Source organism: Oncorhynchus tshawytscha, linkage group LG17 (genome assembly GCF_018296145.1).
Source record: "Oncorhynchus tshawytscha isolate Ot180627B linkage group LG17, Otsh_v2.0, whole genome shotgun sequence".
NCBI lineage: Eukaryota > Metazoa > Chordata > Actinopteri > Salmoniformes > Salmonidae > Oncorhynchus > Oncorhynchus tshawytscha.
The window spans coordinates 6,644,606-6,668,388 of NC_056445.1; the positions used below are offsets into that span (position 1 = coordinate 6,644,606).

General features: G+C 42.5%; 1 protein-coding gene across 3 annotated transcripts; it reads left to right on the forward strand.

Moving 5' to 3' along the window:
* The first annotated feature begins 5,578 nt into the window (after nt 1–5,578).
* On the forward strand, nt 5,579–23,411 carry LOC112216770 (bromodomain-containing protein 1). 3 transcript variants are annotated; one of them, XM_024376830.2, is made up of 14 exons: nt 5,579–6,009; nt 7,335–7,900; nt 9,134–9,957; nt 11,048–11,213; nt 11,521–11,652; nt 11,843–11,971; nt 12,665–12,977; nt 13,260–13,550; nt 15,495–16,031; nt 16,321–16,459; nt 16,804–16,937; nt 17,909–18,018; nt 21,978–22,132; nt 22,369–23,411. In XM_024376830.2, exons 2-14 carry the CDS (start codon nt 7,352–7,354, stop codon nt 22,550–22,552), a joined length of 3,663 nt encoding a protein of 1,220 aa, XP_024232598.1. In that variant the 5' UTR covers nt 5,579–6,009; nt 7,335–7,351; the 3' UTR covers nt 22,553–23,411. The 3 variants fall into 3 exon arrangements, with proteins under 3 accessions (XP_024232598.1, XP_024232599.2, XP_042155983.1); XM_024376831.2 differs by lacking the exon at nt 5,579–6,009 and adding an exon at nt 7,054–7,176 and having other exon boundaries at nt 16,807–16,937; XM_042300049.1 differs by lacking the exon at nt 5,579–6,009 and adding an exon at nt 7,055–7,176.
* Nucleotides 23,412–23,783: the final 372 nt, after the last annotated feature.

Genomic DNA, 23,783 nt, shown 5'->3' on the forward strand with positions numbered 1-23,783 from the left:
TGGAAAGAAAGCTCTGCTGTTGGGACATCTTTATGTAGGCCCTAAAAGTTTGTGGGCACCGCTTGTCACCGTTATAGTGCAATTAATGTATTGTTTAGTGTTGTGTTATGTAGTGGCTTTGCATCCCGCCAAAAATTGGGGAGTTTGCCCAATCAAGAGTTTTTTTTTTTTTTACATTGTTTGAAAACTGATATTTGACTCGTATTAATGCCAAAATAACATGCAAAACAGTATACACTATATACAAATATACACTACCATTCAAAAATTTCCATGAAAACATACATGAAATAAGTTGTAAAATGAATAGGAAATCTAGTCAAGACAATGTTGACAAGGTTATAAATAATGATTTTTAATTGAAATAATGATTGTGTCCTTCAAACTTTGCTTTCGTCAAAGAATCCTCCATTTGCAGCAATTACAGCCTTGCAGACCTTTGGCATTCTAGTTCACAATTTGTTGAGGTAATCTGAAGAGATTTCACCCCATGCTTCCTGAAGTACCTCCCACAAATTGGAATGACTTGACAGGCACTTCTTACATACCATATGGTAAAGGTGCTCCCACAACAGCTCAATAGCATTGAGATCCGGTGACTGTGCTGGCCACTCCATTATAGACAGAATTCCAGCTGACTGCATCTTCCCTAAATAGTTCTTGCATAGTTTGAAGCTGTGCTTTGGGTCATTGTCCTGTTGTAGGAGGAAATTGTCACCAATTAATTAAGCCCCGTTTACAGGGTATGGCATGGCGTTGCAAAATGGAGTGATAGCCTTCCTTCTTCAAGATCCCTTTTACCCTGTACAAATCTCCCACTTTACCTCCACCAAAGCACCCCCAGACCATCACATTGTCTCCACCATGCTTGACAGATGGTGTCAAGCACTCCTCCGGCATCTTTTCATTTTTTCTGCCTCTCATTTTTTTTGTGATTCAAACACCTCAAATTTAGATTTGTCTGTCCATTTAACTTTTTTCCAATCTTCCTCTGTCCAGTGTCTGTGTTCGTTTGCCCATCTTAATCTTTTATTTTTATTGGCCAGTCTGAGATATGGCTTTTTCTTTTTCGCCTCTTCACTGTTAATGTTGAGACTGGTGTTTTGCGGGTACTATTTAATGAAGCTGCCAGTTGAGGACTTGTGAGGCGTCTGTTTGTCAAACTAAACACTCTAATGTACTGTTACTCTTGCTCAGTTGTGCACCGGGGCCTCCCACTCCTCTTTCTATTCTGGTTAGAGCCAGTTTGCACTGTTCTGTGAAGGGAGTAGTAAACAGAATTGTACAGGATCTTATAGACTGATGGATAGACTGACAAGTTTCAGAAGAAAGTGCTTTGTTTTTGGCCATTTTGAGCCTGATGCCTCAAATGGCTGATGCTCTAGATACTCAACTAGTCTACCGAAGGCCAGTTTTATTGCTTCTTTAATGAGCACAACCGTTTTCAGCTGTGCTAATGTAACAGGGTTATATTGATGATTCCCATTGCCACCTTATTGTTAAGCCAATGGGTTTTTGGTTTTTAGATTTGTCTTGCTTTCACCTACTCAACATGGCATCTTATTGGCTGGTTTGCATAGCTTGCTTACAAGGGAGGATGTTTCAGTTAGAATCGTTCCAGTGAACAAGCACCAAACCAGCGGTAAGTTGTTGGTTGCAAAGCACTGTACAACGAAAGTGATTTTTATACTCCCAAGTGATTTGAATGTACAATTTATATCAATTTGTTTGTAAATGTTATTAGAACACCACACATAAGATGCAGCGTTTTTTGGTGAATATTTGATGTGCATTTAGTTTAGAGAATTTTTTGTGATTTCATTTAGAGAATTCCAGCTAATACTAGCTAGCAACTTACTGTGTCTGGTGGAGGGATTTAAATATTTTGTACAGTGCATGAGTGCAGAGTTGGGTGTGAGCCGTGCATTGCATGACGTGCAATTTTGTGCTGTTTCTATCAGCTACATGTTCAAAATATTATATTGTAATTGCTGTATTATTTTTGTAACTACATTGCCTAGTGAACAAGCACCAAACCCGCGTGCGTGAGTGCAGAGTTGGATGGTGAGCCGATGGTGAGACTGGTGCTACAAGTTGGAGTTCGTGTTGATGATTGATTGTACCCAACGCAAGAAGAGTACTGTTACACTAACATAATTACAAAAGGGTTTTCTCATAATCAATTAGCCTTTTAAAATTATAAACTTGGACTAACTAACACAATGTGCCATTGGAACACAAGGAGTGATGGTTGCTGATAATGGGCCTCTGTACGCATATGTAGATATTCCATTAAAAATCAGGCACTTCCAGCTACAATAGTCATTTACAACTTTAACAATGTTTACACTGTATCTCTGATCAATTTGATGTTATTTTAATGGTCGAAAAATGTGCTTTTCTTTCAAAAACAGGGAGATTTCTGTGACCCCAAACCTTTGAACGGTATTGTGTATATATATAATTTTTTATTTGTAATCATTTTATAAAATGTGGGTCTCAAAACAGGTGTGGCTGTACACAGTGACCAAATTTTCACAAACACCTTAGTTAAGTGATTGTTTAAGAATTAGATGAAAACATTATGACTGGTTGTGTTTCTGCCACATTAAAAGGCATAAGGCTTCCCTGAAGTAAATTACAGTGCCTTGCGAAAGTATTCGGCCCCCTTGAACTTTGCGACCTTTTGCCACATTTCAGGCTTCAAACATAAAGATATAAAACTGTATTTTTTTGTGAAGAATCAACAACAAGTGGGACACAATCATGAAGTGGAACAACATTTTATTGGATATTTCAAACCTTTTTAACAAATCAAAAACTGAAAAATTGGGCGTGTAAAATTATTCAGCCCCTTTACTTTCAGTGCAGCAAACTCTCTCCAGAAGTTCAGTGAGGATCTCTGAATGATCCAATGTTGACCTAAATGACTAATGATGATAAATACAATCCACCTGTGTGTAATCAAGTCTCCGTATAAATGCACCTGCACTGTGATAGTCTCAGAGGTCCGTTAAAAGCGCAGAGAGCATCATGAAGAACAAGGAACACACCAGGCAGGTCCAAGATACTGTTGTGAAGAAGTTTAAAGCCGGATTTGGATACAAAAAGATTCCCCAAGCTTTAAACATCCCAAGGAGCACTGTGCAAGCGATAATATTGAAATGGAAGGAGTATCAGACCACTGCAAATCTACCAAGACCTGGCCGTCCCTCTAAACTTTCAGCTCATACAAGGAGAAGACTGATCAGAGATGCAGCCAAGAGGCCCATGATCACTCTGGATGAACTGCAGAGATCTACAGCTGAAGTGGGAGACTCTGTCCATAGGACAACAATCAGTCGTATATTGCACAAATCTGGCCTTTATGGAAGAGTGGCAAGAAGAAAGCCATTTCTTAAAGATATCCATAAAAAGTGTCGTTTAAAGTTTGCCACAAGCCACCTGGGAGACACACCAAACATGTGGAAGAAGGTGCTCTGGTCAGATGAAACCAAAATGGAACTTTTTGGCAACAATGCAAAACGTTATGTTTGGCGTAAAAGCAACACAGCTCATCACCCTGAACACACCATCCCCACTGTCAAACATGGTGGTGGCAGCATCATGGTTTGGGCCTGCTTTTCTTCAGCAGGGACAGGGAAGATGGTTAAAAATGATGGGAAGATGGATGGAGCCAAATACAGGACCATTCTGGAAGAAAACCTGATGGAGTCTGCAAAAGACCTGAGACTGGGACGGAGATTTGTCTTCCAACAAGACAATGATCCAAAACATAAAGCAAAATCTACAATGGAATGGTTCAAAAATAAACATATCCAGGTGTTAGAATGGCCAAGACAAAGTCCAGACCTGAATCCAATCGAGAATCTGTGGAAAGAACTGAAAACTGCTGTTCACAAATGCTCTCCATCCAACCTCACTGAGCTCGAGCTGTTTTGCAAGGAGGAATGGGAAAACATTTAAGTCTCTCGATGTGCAAAACTGATAGAGACTTACCCCAAGCGACTTACAGCTGTAATCGCAGCAAAAGGTGGCGCTACAAAGTATTAACTTAAGGGGGCTGAATAATTTTGCACGCCCAATTTTTCAGTTTTTGATTTGTTAAAAAAGTTTGAAATATCCAATAAATGTCGTTCCACTTCATGATTGTGTCCCACTTGTTGTTGATTCTTCACAAAAAAATACAGTTTTATATCTTTATGTTTGACGCCTGAAATGTGGCAAAAGGTTGCAAAGTTCAAGGGGGCCAAATACTTTCGCATGGCACTGTATATTAAATTGCCAAAATTATACAGGTCTAGTCTTATTAGCTTACTCCTGTCTATAGAGATGTAACAGTATAGACACGTCAACAGTCACCCTCGAAGCATCGTTACCCATCGCTCCACAAAAGCCGTGGCCCTTGCAGAGCAAGGGGAACCACTACTTCAAGGTCTCAGAGCAAGTGACGTCACCAATTGAAACGCCACTAGCGCGCACCACCGCTAACTAGCTAGCAATTTCACAGGTCTCAGAGCAACCAGTGATCCGGGTCACGGCACCAATGTAACAGTATAGAACGTCTGTCCCCTTGCCCGACCTGGGCCACCAGGGACACTCTGCACACGCACAGTCACCTTCGCTAACTCCACAAAAGCTTAGCAAGGGGAAATTTCAGGTCTCAGAGCTACGTCAGAGAGCGTGCACCATAAATAAAATCATTTCATTTAAAAAATAGGCTATTACACCATAAAGCACGATTTAGCCACAGAGGATCATTAGCTTTTTTTTAAGTCGGAAGGGCTAGCAATTTGGGCAGCACGCACTGCAAATACCAAATAGATGTTTGAGTTGCGACTTCCAGTGTAAAGCAGAGAGACACAGTCAGGCATATCTCAATATTTTAAAATACATTCTTGCTTTGGGACACCCCCTCTGCGGGGCGGGGGCAATAAATAGACCAGAGTGGCCCCGATCAGAAAAAAATGAGGGGCCAAGTGTCTCGCTGAATTTTCTGATCCACTAGTTACCAGAGCCACAAAGTCAGAAGGCCCGCCTAATCGACCAATCAGATGACCGATCACACTCCATTTGATTGGTCGACTATTCGGGCCTTCTGACTTTGAGAATGCAGTAACTGGTGACGACCATCTTTTCTGACATGGATAACAAAGATTTTTATAACTAACCAAAGATAGACCAGAGCCTGTCGTTGCCAAAGGGAGCAAATTACTCATGGTGGGCAGAACAAGCAAGGAGTTGGGCAGAGCCAAGTACAAGCTAGTGAAATCCTATTGGCTCGTTCTAGCATTTATTTGCATATTTCCATTAGGGAACGCCTATTCTGAAGTGCGCGTGTATAAACAATGCAATTATTTGTACATTTTGCAAAGGCTGAAGTCTACAAAGCGCAGTCTACTCTGTTTGTTACAGATTCTTGGAAACAGACAACTGTATGGAGATCAAATGTTTCATCGATGAGCAAATTTGCAGAATGTCGCTCCATCTTCTCCCACTGCCGGCCACTGGGCTTCCTCTCATCACCATATTTGGTAGTGTTAAACTCCAACCGGATGCGTCACAGTTTACATCCGATGAAATATCGGGCTCATTGTTCTATCTGTGTGTATAATCTGTGTATCTACGCTACAACATGACCTATAGTGTACGTCGTTGCGTCGTGCGTAGCGGGTGGGACAACGCTCGTGCACTGCATTGTTGTGGGGGGAGAGCTCGAGCTTGCAGTTGCAGCCTCGAAATGGTTCCAGGCTATAGGGAAGAAGCCAATTCAGATCCTTGAGAAAATGCTTTTATGCTCATGATAGAACCCAGTTTAGTATTTAACAAGACCCAGAGGGCTCCCAACTGCATTCTTCTCCTTTATTACTGAAAAAGCCTAAGCATCTCCCGCTGGATGAGAACATTGTGTACGGAATTACAGCCACTGAGCAGGCCACATCGCCATTGCTTTCAAAGGCTGTTGACAAGCTACTATCTACAACCAGCAAAGCTGTTTCTAGTTCTAAGGTATGTGGTTTTTTTGTTGTTATTTTTCCGATGCATTTTATCATGGATTATATAGAGCATAGTCGGCCAGTAACTGATTAATGCTGCATGTGTTGTAGGAAGCGCAATACACGTTTAAAGGGCTCCGTTGCCCTGTTTTGTTTGACGCCATTTGCTAACGTTAGGTTGTTAGCTAACTGTAACTAGCATTAGTAGCTACAGTAATGTTATTGTTAGCTATTAGCCCACACTGGCTTCATCTTTTTTCGCTATTCGTTGGTGTCGCTGTTCTCTCTCTTCAGCCAGCTGCTAGTTTGCTAGAAAGAACTATGACATCCTCTGAACGCGGTAAATTAAATGGTGCAATTTATCATGGTGCAGTTTATAGTTTGGTGGGTGGGGGGGCTCAATTGCCTGCCACTCCTAGGCGCAACAAAGTTAGCACAATTTTAAAAGGCTAAAGTTAACACCCCCCCCCTTACTTTACGCAGGCTGTGTGAACAAGTTGTCCTCTCTGGCATATAGCAAACGTTTTTTATTAGACGTTTTAGATTGTCAGTAGCAACCCAAAACATTTCCTGTGTCTGTTGTGTTATGTTTAGGCTCAGTGTGATTTACTGTGGAATCTTGCAGTCTCATCTTGAATGATTCTTAAGAATAACCAGACAGTTTGTATACATCTATCCATCCACTCCAAAACGGACCACATTCTCCATACAAACCCATGCAGAGATTTTTCTTGTTCAAACTTTTAATTGAACTGTTATCTTGTCATCAGATGCCTGCACTGCAGCTGTGGTGATAACATTAGCAGTTATCTCGTACTTTTGCTGCCGTGGGAATCCTGACTTTCTTTTGAACACAAGCCATCCTTTTGTCCCCATATCACTACTATCCCCTTGTCCCTCACGCTTTTTAGTGACACACTTTCTTATTCATACGTCTTAGCAGATGCTCTACCTACCCAGTCCACATTTCCACTCAGGAGTATACATTATAGTTTCTAATGTAAACAAATTCAAATTCAACAATGCTATGGAAATTGAAATCCTCAAACTGATATCGCACATTGTCGATCAACAGATCAACAGATCAACAGGCCAGCTTCCAGCTATCTATTCAAATACCTTCACCAATTGATGCTTGTTTACATTGTCCTGGTGTTTGTCTCCGTTACCACACCCTTAGGTAAAACCAGTCAAAAATAAACTATTTGTAAAAAAGTAAAAAACTTAATGTATTGTGATGGTAATCTATGTCTGCTTCTGTTGTCCTCCCCATGCTTGTTTAATTTATTGTGTTGTGGTATAGACTCCTCTATGTACCTGCTTCTCTTCTCCTTGCAGCTGTTCAGGTGTCGAGGATGAGGAAGAAGGCTCGGCACCACAGGGTCCCCGAGCCCCAGCGGCCGCCCTCCCCCATCCAGCCGTCCCCCAACAAACAGACTCTGACCTATGCCCAGGCCCAGCGCATGGTGGACATGGAGATTGACGGCCGGATGCACCGGATCAGCATCTACGACAAGTTGGACGTGATCTCGGATGATGACCCTACGGCTCAGGAGATTATGGAGTGCACCAGCAACAAGGAGAACACGGAGAAGCCTCAGCAGACGCCAATGCGCTCCGTCCGGTTAAAAAACAACCAGGAGAAGAGGAGTGCAGCTGCGGTCGCACAGAACCACACGACACGTGGAGCTGCAGCAGCACCAGTACAGACACTTCCAGAGGCCAAGGTCCGGACGGTGGAGTATAACCTACCAGCGGTCCCCAGGAGGCCCCCAGTGTACTATAAGTATGTGGAGAAGACGTCAGAGGAGTTGGATGAGGAGGTGGAGTATGATATGGATGAGGAGGACTACGCCTGGCTGGAAGTAGTTAACGACAAGAGGAGGAGTGAGGGCGTCAGTCAGGTAGGCCTTGTCTTTTTAAATGACACCTTTTCATAATTACAGAACTTCATGGTGAGGCTCCTCTCCTGTAGCCTGGGTGCCAGTCAATCATTTTTTTCCATGGGGTTTTGTACTGTGTATTTAAATACTGTATTCTCGACAGCATATTATTATATTCTACTGCTGTACATTGCATTTTAGTTCATCTTTATACACTGCATATTTATTTTTATACTGGATTCTTGACATATCTCACTCTGATACTCAGTGCACAAAACATTAGGAACACCTGCTTTTTTCCATGAGACTGACCAGGTGAAAGCTATGATCCCCTATTGATGTCACTTGTTAAATCCACTTCAATCAGTATAGATTAAGGGGAGGAGACAGGTTAAATAAGGATTTTTTTACGCCTTGATTGTGTATGGATTGTGTATATGTGCCATTGAGGGTGAATGGGCAAGACAAAATAATCAAGTGCTTTTGAACTGGTTATGGTAGTAGGTTCCAGGCGCACTGGTTTGTGTGACAAGAACTGCAACGCTGCTGGATGTTTCACGATCAACAGTTTCCTGTGTGTATCACCAATAGTCCACTATCCAAAGGACATCAAGCCAACTTAACACAACGGTGGGAAGCATTGGAGTCAACATAGGCCAGCATCCCTGTGGAACGCTTTCTACACCTTGGAGTCCATTCCTCAATGAATTGAGGCTGTTCTGAGGGCAAAAGGGGGTGCAACTCAATATTAGAAAATATGTTCCTGATGTTTTTACACTCGGTGTATAGCTACCGCTGTACATATACTAAGAATGCTATCTTGTGTAAATTTCATCTGGTGTATATAAGCATAGATTGCATTTGAATTACTGTTAGTGGTATTAGGGTTAATTGGACTAATTCTGGTATTTCTTATTTTTTAAATGTTATTTATTCATTCATTTTTGATTATTTGTGGACTTTGACATTGTACTGCATTGTTAGGAGCTAGTAGCATAAGTGTCTCACTGCAGCCACTGTAACATCTGCTAAACTGTGTACGCCACTAATAAACTTGGATTTGATTTCAGTCTGTTTTTTACTCTTTTGCCAACTAGACGAGAGTAGAAACACTGACACTCAGGCTAGCTCCCCCCTCCCCCCAGAGAAACAAAAACAAATGGATCACAGGCTAAGACAAGAATACAACACAACAGTAGTCATTAAAACTACAATACATGTGCAAATATTTACTGTTCTCCCTCCAACCACCAGGTGTCCCACAACGTGTTTGAGTTCCTGGTGGACCGCTTTGAGAAAGAGACACAGATGGAAAAGGTGAGCCAGGGCCAGGACAAGCTGACCATAGACGAGGACGCTGTCTGCTGCATCTGCATGGACGGAGACGGCCAGGACAGCAACGTCATCCTCTTCTGTGACATGTGCAACCTGGCCGTGCACCAAGAGTGTTACGGTGTCCCTTACATCCCAGAGGGACAGTGGCTATGCCGGCACTGCCTCCAGTCGCCCACCCAGCCTGCAGGCTGCATACTGTGTCCTAACAAAGGCGGAGCAGTGAAAAAGACTGACGATGACCGCTGGGGTCATGTGGTGTGCGCCCTGTGGGTGCCGGAGGTAGGGTTTTCCAACACAGTCTTCATCGAGCCCATCGACGGAGTCAGCAACATACCGTCCGCTCGCTGGAAGCTCACCTGCTACCTCTGTAAGGAGAAGGGGGTGGGGGCCTGTATCCAGTGTCACAAGGCTAACTGCTACACAGCCTTCCACGTCAGCTGTGCTCAGAAAGCAGGACTCTTTATGAAGATGGAACCAATCAAGGAGTTTACAGAGACCGGCGAACCAACGTTTTCGGTGAAGAAGACTGCTTACTGTGGGGCTCACACCCCCAACAGCTCGGTCAGACGACCTCTCACCATCTACGAGGACGCCAAACCCCAAAATGGATTGTGTTCCCCTCTGAAAGGGGAGAAGATGAGGGGCGCCAATGCACTGACGAAAGGCAGGAAGAGGAAGAGCAAGAAGGTGGAGCCAGAGGAAGAGGTCCCACCCGTGGCCGTGCCTAACTTTCCTCCCCAAAGGTAGATTCACTCACCATTCATCTAAGCATCATTTTCATAATTTGCAGATGTTCAGGCGTATCAGTAAATGTGACAATACACAACATACAGTGACGTGAAAAGTATTTGCCCCCATTCTTATTTTCTGTCGTTTTTTTTACAGTGAATGCTATTAGATTTATTAACCAAAACCTAATATGAAATGACAAAATGTTGATAATTATTTAATTACCAAAATGATGCAATACCCAATGTCCCTGTTTGAAAGATGTATTGCCCTCTTCCACTCAACGGGTTGTGCCACCTTTAGCTGCAATGACTGCAACCAAATGCGTGCTGTTGATATTAATATTAGGTTTTGGTTGAAGATCTGATAATTCAGTGTAATTTTTTTTTGCGAAAATAGAGAATCAGACAGGGGGCAAACTCGCGGTTGGCAGGGCTCTCCGCTTGTGCCATCAAACCCCTGCAACTTATCCGGGCAGAGTCCCTGCCCATCTTCCTGAAAACATCTGAAGCCCTAACTCTTCAAACAGTATCTTCTATAATCTTCCTCCCCACCTTGTTCACAAGTTAAAGTTGTTTTTCAATGTTTGAGTTTGTTTCAACTGCTAGCAAAGACGCATCATCTACTAGTCCGATTCTCTCACAGGCACACTGAAGTCAAATGGTGTTCTTGTTGCCATGGTAACCTCCCTCCCTTAAAGGGATAGATTAAGATTTTTGTCTCATCTGCGATATTTTGGTTAAAAGACTCAGGTCACAAATAATGAAATAACACTGAGCAATATACCACATCACCTCTTACTAGTAAGAAATGTATTATTTTAGAAACATTACAAAGCATGCTCATTGCTTTTTGTGTAATTATGTAAAAAACAATCTATATTTTGTCTGATAAGAAAAAATCTGGGGGGCTGGTAGATTTTTAAATCTACCTGCCACAGTGGCTGGTGGACCAAAAAGTTAGTTTCAGGCCATGTTCACGGCACTGTATAGAAAAAGAGGTCAGGACTTAGTGAAAAAACATGTCATTCAATTTCAGACATGGACATTACTTCAATAAGCAATTATTTTTAAAATCGTTAATATCTTCTCCATCTGTTCCCAGGTTAAACACCATCCTCAACCGGGTGTCTATGCAGAAAAAGAAGGTGTTTGTGGAGCTGGCTCTAAACTACTGGACTCTAAAGAGACAGGCGAGGAACGGAGTACCCCTCATCAGACGACTACAGTCCAGCCAACAGTCCCATCAGAAGACTCATGCTGCACAGCCGGTCAGTTAGACGGTCGAGCACTCTTGTCCCCCTGTTTCTGACACAATTCTTATCTCCTGGCTGGTACACTCAATTCCCTCTCACACTCCTATCATTATAAGATACCCCTCTCCTTATTACCATAGCAGTGTCAAAGAGAACAGGCCAAAACTGCCCAGAGGCATATGATTGTATAAATGAGAGCTCCACTATTCTCCTTGCATGATTACAATTCCACTGTTTTCTAACCCTAATGTTGGTGATATAATTTTTTAACTGTACATGTCTGCAATGTTTTAAGTCCTGATTTGTGTGATTCCAACCACAGAAGGAGAGTGAGGAGGAGAGCCGGGCTCTGAAGGAGCAGCTCAAGGAGTGGCATTGTCTAAGACATGACCTGGAGAGAGCCAGGTTATTGCTGGAGCTCATACGCAAGAGGGAGAAACTCAAGAGAGAAGAGGTAGGTTAGATAACTGCAGCTGTCCCTGCAAGCCAACAACACATAAATATAGCTCACAAGCCAACTATAAGACAATTAGTAGTATAGTATAAATTGGAGCTGCAGCTCCTCCCCCCTCTCTATCCCCCTCCATGGTTCAGCAGCCATATACAGTATATAATGATGCTAACGGTCCCCTGTGTGTCCTCAGATGAAGCTGCAGCAGAGCCTGTTAGAGGTCCAGCTGACTCCCTTCAGTATCCTGCTCAGGTCTGTGTTGGAACAGCTACAAGAGAGAGACCAGTCCTTGATCTTTGCCCAGCCTGTCGACATCAAAGAGGTAAGGCTTACTTACCATAGGAGAGCAGCTCTTACTATAACATCTACATACAGCCTGAGATGTTGGAGAGTTGAGGTATTCTTGCTGACATGATTCGCGTGGTACACAGCGAGGGAGAGCCACTGGTCTGGACAGGAGTCCGTTTGATAATGTAAGATTCGGCCAGAAATTGATCAAGCTTTTATTGGTTCTCTCACCCCCCCCCAGTGAGTTTAAACCTCTTGTTGTTTGGATTTATAAATCCAGTGGTTATAATGTCAGGGGGCGCTGGTCTGGGGCTGCACATGTGGGTGTTTGAGGCATCAAGACACAGAACCAAGCAGTAAAAGCACAGCCCCCATCATTATCAACTTCATTAACCCTAACATCAAACAGTCTTTAAAGTCAGGAGTCTGGTGTCAGCCAGACTAGAGTTGAGATGCTGCTTATGCCCTTTCACGTTTTTAATGAATTAAAAAATACATATTTTAACTTGAATGACCTTATTTTGTTTACTATAGTAGATTTATATCTCAATTCTTTACTCCTCCTAGCATGGGTCAGAGCCCCTCATTTGGGCTGATTAAAAATAAAAATAAAATCTTAAAGTAATTCCAAAAAAATATCAGACTGGATTATACATTTACATCTCAATGCCCTGTAGGTGCCGACTATCAGATGTTTTTGTATCTCTGTCTATCATTAAACCTGTAGGTGCCTGACTACCTTGACCACATCAAGAACCCCATGGATTTCTCCACTATGAGGAAACGCATTGACGACCAGGCCTACAGCAACCTGGATGACTTTGAGTCTGACTTCAATCTCATCATCTTCAACTGCATGAAGTACAACTGTAAGGATACCTTCTTCCACCGGGCGGCCGCCCGTCTCCGAGACCAAGGTGGGGCTTTGATCAGGAAGACGCGGAGGGATGTGGAACGAATCGGCTTCGAGAAGGACAGCGGGATGCACCTGCCCGAACCGCCCAAGATCGAAGCGCCTCCACCGTTTTCCTGGGAGGACGGTAAAGGCCTAGCGAGTCAAAGAGTTTTATATATATAAAATGGATAAATCAGTCAATATAGAATACTGGAACAGACTGCAGTGTTTGCAAAGATCCAAAATAATAAAGCATATTCCTGGTCTAAGAAGCACTCTCAATTGAGATGCTCTTGAGAATTTTTGTCTAGCAGTTTGCTTAATCTGGATCCTCAATATAATTCTACTTACCTAGGCTACTCTGTGTTTAAGTTAACATCAAGCAAATGTCTCCCAATGACAGTGTTATCTTGGTGTCCTTTCCCAGTGGACCAGTTATTGGTCCCAGCCAACCGGCAGCACATGCCTCTGGAGGAGCAGCTGAAAGAGCTGCTGGAGAAACTGGACCTGACATTCTCCATGAAGTCCAGCCCGTCACGTTCCAAACGCCTCAAGCTGCTCAAGAAGACCATCAACGACGTGCGCAGCGAGATGAGCTTCGGCCTGAGGAGGGCGTCCCACCACTCCCATTCGCATTGTTCTTCCTCCCAGTCAGAAAGGAGTAAAGCTGGGGAGGCAGAGGGTGTGAAGACCAATGGACAGAGTCCTGATAATGAGGGTGGGTTTTTTCTTTATCTGCATTGGGGAACCCAATATGTTATTATAATAGTACATTTAATTTGTATAGCGCTTTTCATTACATGGTTATGTCAAAGCGCTACGGAGGATTTTTACATTTTACATTATGTACACATTTAAAATGTACAACATATTTTAAGGCCCATTTTTAAAAGTTCTAATTGATGAAGCGGCTCTCAGATGGTCAGGGAGAGCATTCCATAGAGGGGCATGGGAGCCTTCTGCTCCCATGCCTTGAATGGGGCTTAATCCATTCAAGGCTTTAAATATAATAATGAGGATTTTGAAGTTGATCCTGTAGTTGCCCGGTAGCCAGTGAACTTGGGCCAGGATCGGTGTGATTTGGTCTGACTTCTTGGTCCTGGTCAGGACCCTGGCAGCACTGTTCTGGATTACTTGGAGCCTCTGTTGTGATAACTATGGCTTCCAGCAGGATAGTGCTCTCTTCAGGATGTCAGTAGCTAGGTTTCCATCCAATTTGTGACAGATTGTCATGCATATATTGTAAAATCTGTATAAAGAAAATCTGCACTTTTCATCTACCAAATAGAAATCTACAGTTCAATGTGTTTCCATCGCATTTTAAATTAAAATCGACTGACGGTTTTGTCACTAAAACGGTTGCGATTTATATAGAAAACTTGCGCAATCTGGTTTTGGTGTGCATCGATCATGTCACCAGCATTCAAATAAAACCCTCTTATTTGTTGGAATTTTGCATCAAGCTCATCAACATCCAACATCGACCTATGCTTTTCCATGTGGTGGTGGTAGTACGACGTAGCGTAACATCGCGTGACTCCAAGTTTACTATATAATATTTGCCCATAAAGGAGGGGGGTGTGCCTTTAGAAGAGAAGGCGTTATCTTGGAAGCTGGAGTTTTGAACTGGAATGGCAAAGTGGCCAGCTGTGGTGGAACGGATTGCGTGTGTAGTTTGGTAGTGGAGAAAGTCTGAGAGGTAAGGGGGGGCAGGGTGGTGAAGGGCTTTGTAGGTCAGAAGGAGGATCTTGTAATTCATTCGTTGAGAGACAGTGGAGTTCACGGGTGATGTGAGTTGATGCCGGAGAGTAGTGAGTTGCAGTAGTCAAGACTGGAGGAGATTAATGCATGTATGAGGTTTTCAGTGTCAGGATGGGAGAGGGAGGACCTGACATTGGCCAAGCACTCAGATATCCCCATATAACCAAAAAGTTATATTACAGGTCAAATAAATATTTCGGACTAAGTACAGAATCAATCATGGGGATGTTTTTATCATAAATCTTCAATAAAGTTCCAACAGGAGAATTCTTTTGTGTCTCGAGGAGTCGTCGATATCATGTGGAATGCGCGTGACCAGGAAATGGCTCTCTGCCAGTAAGCTGACTCATTCAGCTCTTATTCAGTCCCACAACACAGTAGAATCCTCATTCAAGTTTCTAAAGATGGTTGACATCTAGTGGAAGCCATAGGAAGTGCAACTTCATTCATATCCCAATGTGAATTCAATTGGGCCTGGTTTGAAAATCCACCAACCTCAGATTTCTCACTTCCGGTTTGGATTTCTTCTCAGGTTTTTGCCTGCCATATGAGTTCTGTTATACTCACAGACATCATTCAAACAGTTTTAGAAACGTCAGAGTGTTTTCTATCCAATACTAATACAAATATGCATATATTAGCAACTGAGACTGAGGAGCAGGCCATTTACTCTGGGCACCTTTCATCCAAGCTACTCAATAGTGCCCCTGCAGCCATAAGAAGTTGTAGAAGGCAAGATGATTTGTATTGAATTTTTGTAATAAGTCTTCACCCTGAGGATGATGTGCTTTAGGAATGGTTCTGGTGTTTTTATTAATGTACAGTTCCCTCTTTTCATATTACATTGTGATCTATATAATGTTATGCTTTCTATGTATTTTATAACTGTATTCTTCAACAGGGGACAAATCATTACCTCCCAAATTGGAACCCTCTGACTCCCTAACTCCTCTCCTGCACTTCGAGAGTAACTTAGAACCCCCTACCCTCAAACCCATCCACACCCCGGACAGCAAGACCCACGGACAGGTCAAATTTGACCGGGAGAAACCCAACAACGCTTCCTCCACCACTACCCTTCTCAATGGCCACTCCGACTCCCAGAACCCCCTGCTTCTTTCAAAGGGGGACGTGAGTGTGGTGGCCACCTCCACCCTGGCCCAACCCTCGGGGACGACTGTCAACCGCCGCACTGCCGTGCTCTTCAGGAAGTCCAAGACCTCTAGCCCTGGGAAGAACCAGGGGGGGAGAGGAGGCGACGAAGCCCAGACAGGGTGCCCTCAGCTGGGCACCAAGACCTTCCTGTCGGTAATGATCCCCAGGCTGGAGACCCTCCTCCACCCAAGGACTAGGAAGAGGAGCCACAGTCCACGTGGGGTGTACAGCGAGGGGGGTGGAGACAGGGAGGATGAGTCCCCTGTCAAACACATTAACACAGGTAAATAGGGTTCTTCTCACTTGTCAGAAAATAAAGTACTTATCTTAATGGGACTCTTAAATCGAGCATGAAGTAGAAAATGATCTTCAGACTTGTGAAATAAGAGATTAGGTTCCCCTTGTCCATGTAATCTTATTAATTATAATCTAAAATGCTAAACTGATCTAAGATCAGCATCCCTACTCTGAGACTCTTTATGATTAAAAGGTCCTAATGTTGTAGGTCTATGCTATAGTTGGTTTATGTATAGTATACCGATTACTGTACTGCTCTGTGTTACTCGCCTCAGGCCTGTCTAATGGTTTTGCGATGGAGGAGGTAATTGATGAAGAGAAGGAGCTAACTGACAGCAGGCCTCTAGAAACCAGGAGACGGTGTGCCTCTGAGTCCAGCATCTCATCTAGTGGTAGTCTGCTGGGCAGCACCAGGTAGGTACATGCATATGCCTCAACAGACCTGCGTTCAAATAGAATTTAAACTGAGCTTGATTGAGCCCGCTTGGCTCAATGGAACCACTAGAATAGTCCCAACTGTGGAAACACAGGCAGGCTCAATCAAACGTAAGCCGTCATTGTAAATAAGAATTTGTTCTAACTGACTTGTGTAGTTAAAGACATCTCATAACAACAGGCTAGGTGGTGCATTCTTCACTGCTGAACATGGTTGGTGGTACTTGGTAGTTCAACTATGTAGTCTGGTAATTTCTCTATAGTGTTTCATGTATATGGCAGTCTGACTCACATACAGTGCGGATGTCTTTTCCTGATTTCAGCAGCACCCTCAGTCTTCCAGCATGTGGTAAAGGCAAGCCGGCCCTGGTCCGAAGAAACACTGTGGATGATAAGAACGACCTCATTGCCTGTATAGAAACCGGGAACTTTGCCAGAGCCGCTAGGATTGCCGCCGGTAAGTTTTCTGTCTTGATGTTCATCGTACAGTAAAGTGCAGACTGCGGAGGGTAGTGTGTATTGTATCAGATGAGGTCTGGCTGGGAGTCAGTGGAGTAGATGTATTGCTATAGGGGCAGCTTTTGAGGTACTGTTCCTTTACTGGTATTTCCAGCTTGATCCGCATGGGTTGCTGCAGGTAGATCATCCTAGGAAATGTTATTTAATTGATACAAACTGTCTCCAATCAATCAATGTCTTGTTTGGTGGGGGGGATCGCCTAAGCCATTGACAGTCGCTGGATCCAGGTTCGAGTCCCGGTCTGGGCAACACCCCATATTTTCAACAATATACTTCCATGGTTGGTTTAATTGACTCTCCACTTTTACTGCTCCATAATTGACCGTTTTTTAGCTACAACTTCCAAGTCTGTTGGAGAGGATCAGCTTGAGCAAAAAAGAGGTAGAATCACTGCTCTACAAATAGTATTCTCTGCAAAATAATAGGTTTTGTGCGATTTTAAGATTCGCAGAGCTACTCCTCCCCTGGCTTAAGCAATCCCTCCTGCCAAACACACACGCACAAACAGACATTGATTGATTGGAGACAGCTTATGTCAATTACAGAACATTTCCTAGGATTTCCTACCTCCAGCAACACTAGTGGACAATGCTGGAAATACCGGTAAAAGCACAGTACCTCTAAACGTGCCCCAAAACTCTTTGGCTCTAGCATTAGGATATAACCAGAACCCAGAGTTTTCCTCAGTAGTATGCTACGATGCAGGCTATGTAAACATAACTTAAAGCAATTATATTCATGATTTACAGTCCACAAATTGTATTCTCTTTAATATCACATTTTTCAGTGAGTTGTGATGTATTTAACTTGTGTGTTGATGCTGTCACTATTAGCATGGCTCTGGAAGTGTTTTGCTCTATTTACAGTGAACCCCTCCTAACTTGATTGTTGTTATTCCTGCATCCATAGAAGTTGGCAATAGCAATATTTGGATGCCTGCTAGTGCTGCAACAGTTGTTCTGGAACCTCTAAAGCTAGTTTGGGCAAAATGTAGCGGATACCCTTCCTATCCTGCCTTGGTGAGTGACAGTGAGCATATGTATGACACCTGACTATCTCATTCTTACTTCTGTGCTTGCTACCAGGGCCTACAACTAACCTTTTTGTCCACCAGCCACTCAGATTTTTTTAGGAGTCAAAATATATTTTTTGTGCTTTAATTACAACAAAAAAACACATCTAAATGGATACGCATGCTTAGTAATGTTTCTAAATCAAGGAATCTATTACTAATAAGAAGTAATGTGGTATATTGCTCAATTTAATATTTTGGGACCTGAAGTCTTTTAACCAAAATATCACAGATGAGACAAGTTTTCAGCTGCCCCTTTAAGCTTACCATGGTAATGGAGCCACTCAAGTCGTCACATGTGGCGTAAGTCATCAGCATGCTAGGCGAACCGAACGAGTGTGCTCACATACTTCCTTAAAAGACCGTTGCTTGAAAAACTAGACTTCGGCTACCGAATTCGTCTTGCCTCATGAAAAATGTTTGTGTGCTCGAACAGCCGTAAAAAAAAAACCTTGCCGAAGTCCAAAATGAACAAAAAAATGTCACAATGTCCTCCTAATATATGCACGAACTGTTAGACTCCCAAAAGGAACTGAAACAGACGTACACACCACCTCATTATTGCAGCGTCCGAATAGGAAGGCTACATTTGCGTTCTAGAGGACTGACATGAACATGATGCTGCCCATTTGTTCATTAACTTAGCCTGTAAAAGTCCTATTTTGTTTGATATAGAAGGTGATGTGTACGAACTAGAATATGTCAGTGATCGTTCTGCTGTGCGCAGCCTTAACGCATCCCATGTGATGATGCTGCTCATCCTACACTGATAAGGCCATTCTTTGCCATGTTTATAGCGCTATTCAGACGGGTATTACCAGAGTGTTGGTTATGTAATTATTATCCAAGCATGTGCGTTATTCCAGAAGGCGATTTACACAGGATTATTCCAAACTGCCCCCTGTAGTTCTTTTATTTTTTCAGATTTAATTGACTCCTGACGGAAGCTTTGAGGTTTTTATTCTAGGCATGACGATATTTCATCGTCATGTCTAGACTATAATAGGCTACACTGAACTCATTTTTGGCTGCCAAATGTATACAGTGCCTTCAGAAACTATTCACACCCGTTGACCTTTTCCACATTTTGTTGTGTTTCAGCCTGAATTTAAAATGGGTTAAATTGAGATTTGTTGGTCACTGGCCTACACACAATACCCCATAATGTCCAAGTGGAATAATGTTGTTTTAAAAAAAAAAAAAATATATATATATATATATATATAACTAATTACTTTTTTTACGGATGAAAAGCTGAAATGTCTTGAGTCAATAAGTATTCAACCCCTTTTGTTATGGCCTAAATAGGTTCAGGAGTAAAAATTTAAAAAAGTTGTATGGGAGTGTTTTTAGGTATTCATAAAAAAATCATGTTCATCTGTACCCTAAACATACAATTATCTGTAAGGTCGTACAGCGAATTCTAAACACAGATTCAACCACAAAGACCAGGGAGGTTTTTCCAATGCCTTGCAAAGAAGGGTACTTACTGGTAGGTGGGTACAAATAAAAAAAGCTGACATTGAATATCCCTTTTGTAGTGACTCGGTGTATTGATACACTATCCAAAGTGTACTGAATCATTTCACCAAGTACAAAGATGCAGGCATCCTTCCTAACTCAGTTGCCGAAGAGAAAGGAAACCGCTCAGCGATTTCAACATGAGGCCAATGTTGACTTTTTAAAACAGTGGCTGTGATAGGACAAAACGGAGGATGGTTCAATGTTGTAGTTACTCCACAATATTGATATAATTCACAGTGAAAAGAAGGAAGCCTGTACAGAATAAAAATATTCCTAAACATGCATCCTGTTTGCAACAAGGCACTAAAGTAATACTGCAAAAAATGTGTCAAAGAAATTAACTTTTTATTAAACACAATATTAAACACAAACAGAACACTTGAATACAAAGTGTTATGTTTGGGCCAAATTCAATACAACACATTACTGAGTACCACTTCATATTTTCAAGCATAGTGGTGACTGCATCATCTTATGCTTGTAATCATTAAGGACTGGGGAGTTTTTCAAGATAAAATAAATGGAATGTAGCTAAGCACAGGTAAAATCCTAGAGGAAAACCTGATTCAGTCTGCTTTCCACCAGACACTGGGAGATGACCTTGTGTTTTAGGTTATTGTCCTAAAACCTAAACCTAAAACACAAGGCCAAATCTACACAGGAACTGCTTATCAAGAAAACAATGAATGTTCCCGAATTGGCCGAGTTACAGTTTTGACTTAAATCTACTTGAAAATCTATGGAAAGACCTGAAAAATGGTTGACTAGCAATGATCAACAACCAAATTTGACAGAGCTTAAATCATTTTTATATATAAATAATAATGGCCAAATGTTGTGCAATCCAGGTGTAGTAAATTCTTTCTAACTTACCCACAAAGACTCCACTGTAATCACTGTCAAAGGTGCTTGTACAAAGTATTGACTAAGGGGTGTGAATACTTCTGTTAAACCCAGACTTGGACCACACATCCGTTCCACTTAATAGCAGGCTAGTTATTGCGTTGCAATGCTTGCAGTTAGTCACTGATTCCTTCCAAACCACTCATTATTGAATTTGAGATTTCCAACTTGCTGTGTAATGTTTATGGCCAATGCATTTTGGAGCTGCATTACTCAAGAAAGCAAAAAATAGTCTACGTTTGTGTATAATATATACACTTTTTTTTCATTGTTTGCAAACTGATATAAATGCCAGAATAACATGCAAAACATGCCCTGAATGACGGGTCGCCACTGATAGCCTGCACATTTTTGATTACCGATGCATGGTTCTGACTATGCCTGGTGGCCGACATGTCTACCTATACCTGACTATGCCCATCCCCTCTCTCACCCTCCCTCGTTAGCTCGCTCTTTCTTTGCTGTGATAGATGCAAGAGTTTGTGTTCTTGGAAGTAGTCTACGGCAAACTAGTTTCCTCCCTTAAAAAATACTGAATCTTAGGAGTCGTGGAGTCGATTCCGCTAAATGGGAGTCTGCAACGGGAGTCGATGGGCAAGGAGTCGAGGAATCTTAGGAGTCGTGGAGTCGATTCCGCTAAATGGGAGTCTGCAACGGGAGTCGATGGGCAAGGAGTCGAGGAATCTTAGGAGTCGTGGAGTCGATTCCGCTAAATGGGAGTCTGCAACGGGAGTCGATGGGCAAGGAGTCGAGGAATCTTAGGAGTCGTGGAGTCGATTCCGCTAAATGGGAGTCTGCAACGGGAGTCGATGGGCAAGGAGTCGAGGAATCTTAGGAGTCGTGGAGTCGATTCCGCTAAATGGGAGTCTGCAACGGGAGTCGATGGGCAAGGAGTCGAGGAATCGATTCTAGTGTGCCTGTGAGAATCTGACTAGTTGAGGCTGACTGTCTCTTCTTCGCTTGCAGTGGAAGCAAACTCAAACATTGAAAAAACAACCTAATTTGTGAACAGAGCAATGTGAATGTCCAATGCTATAAATCACTACTCGCGCATGTGCCAATGCATATCTTTTTGACCAATGTGGCTGGTGAATTAGAAATTCAGACCCGCCAATGCCAAAATCTACCCGCATTTGGTGGGTGTTAATTTTAGGCCCTGTTCAAATTGTGAGTGAGGGATGTTCACACACTCTAGATGTTTGTAAGGTAACACACCCACACACCCTACAATGTTTTGCCTTTCATGTTAGAGTAAAACCTAGGTCCATATCTTTCAAGTCCTCTAGATGGCGCCATTGTCAAACAGGTCTGATTTTACCTTAGTGGATGCACCTATTCATCACAAGCACCAGCTATGTATTTGAGCATGTGTGTTTGCGCATGTGTGTGCAATGCATGTCTGTGTGTATGCAAGTATACGGTGTCATAACACTCCAGACACTCCCTAGTAACCCTGGTACACCTCTTCTACCACGTTAGATCGTCGACCCCCACATGCCCCGGGTGGGGTGCCAGCACAACGGGGTGTCTATCCCCATGCCCCCCCTTGACGTCCTCCGGGTAGGAGAACGGATGCAGTACAAGAACGAAGAAAAACTCTTCCTCGTTCTTTTCTTTGACAACAAACGCAGCTGGTGAGACTTCTCCAATATTAAATGCTATGAAAGGGACATTTTCTTTTTATCGTAACATGCATGGATACACCATTTTATAATCCACATTTGCAATATTAAGTGTTATTTCAATTACATACTGCGAATACACAACCAACAGACAACACAGAGAACTCAAATTTGTATTAGAAGTTTTACATTTTTGCAGATTTGTATCAGAAGAAATGTAACTGTGAATTTGATTTCACTCTTCTCAGGCAATGGCTTCCTAAGTCTAAGATGGTCCCACTGGGGATTGACAAGACCATCGACAAGATCAAGATGATGGAGGGCAGAACGTCCAGCATCCGTAAGGCTGTTCAGACGGCCTTCAAACGTGCCATGAACCATCTTAGCATCGTTCAGGATGAACCTGTCAGCGACATGAGTGACGTGGACTAACACACACACACACACACACACACACACACACACACACACACACACACTCTCCCCATTACACACAGACACCCAACCCCCTGAATTACTGCTCATGGCCTTGTCCTGTACCGGAGTCTGGCATACTCTCCTTCTCCTCTTCGTCAGTCTTTCCAGAGTTCTATGCTGACTGTGTTTACCAGGTGCCTGGCTACCCCCTTGGCTTGATATGGTGCCTCCTTCCTCGTCAGCCCCCGCCCGCTGGTCTGACGGCTGCTGCTTTAATGAATGTGCCCGAGTTCCCCCCCTATCAACCTTTCTCCAAGGTCGTGTTCTAATTGAAAACTAATTGAAACAGGTTTAATGGACTTACCCAAAAAGAAATGCTCATTTCCGTTTTCTTTCAAAACAGTTTTGATATGTTTCCTGTTGTGTTCCATAAGGAACATGACCCCATGACTGTGCTGCAAGACTGCTGCCATGATCCTCCTCTATTCCCTATGACCATGCCACTGCCAAGATGGGCTGCTTCTTCCTCACCTCACTCATCTAACCTTATGCCATTTATTTCCACCCAAAACTACCTACTATGTTTTAAAGTTAACTGTAAATAACTGCAATATTTGTCTGACACACTAACTTATTGTGTAGATTGAAAGAAATTGGTACTGTACAATGGCTTTTCTTACTAGTATTTATACTTTTTGGTGAATTATGTAAGCACTACGGTGTGGTATTTCCAAGTTCTGTGAAAATAAGACGAGTGTAAAAATCCTTAGCAGTGTAAAATGTTTTTTTCTTTCTTTTTTTTCTTCCTTTTTACAGTTTTTGTATTTTCTTTAAGTTATTGAAGTTTCTAAATATAAGCTTCCCTTTGGCATTAGTTATTTTGTAATATTTTTTTTAACGATAGTTTTAGTATATTTTGTTCGTACATATTTATATGATTGAGTGCCTTCGGAAAGTATTCAGACCCCTTTACTTTTTGTGAGGTTACAGCCTTATTCTAAACTGTATTAAATTGTTTTTTTCCACCTCATCTACACACAATACCCCATAATGACAAGGCAAAAACAGGTTTTTAGAAATGTTTGCTAATTTATAAAAAATAAAAACTGATATCACATTTTACCTAAGTATTCAGACCCTTTACTCAGTACTTTGGTAAAGCACCTTTTGGCAGCGATTTTAGCCTCGAGTCTTCTTGGATATGACACTACAAATCTGTCACACCTGTATTTGGGGAGTTTCTCCC

Excerpts from the sequence above, each read along its gene's own strand:
- LOC112216770 (XM_042300049.1), top strand. The coding sequence starts at position 7,128 with ATGCTTGTTTACATTGTCCTGGTGTTTGTCTCCGTTACCACACCCTTA. Across the intron at positions 12,978-13,259 it reads ACCGTTTTCCTGGGAGGACG|TGGACCAGTTATTGGTCCCA; the intron begins GTAAAGGCCTAG and ends GTCCTTTCCCAG. Across the intron at positions 16,032-16,320 it reads TGTCAAACACATTAACACAG|GCCTGTCTAATGGTTTTGCG; the intron begins GTAAATAGGGTT and ends TACTCGCCTCAG.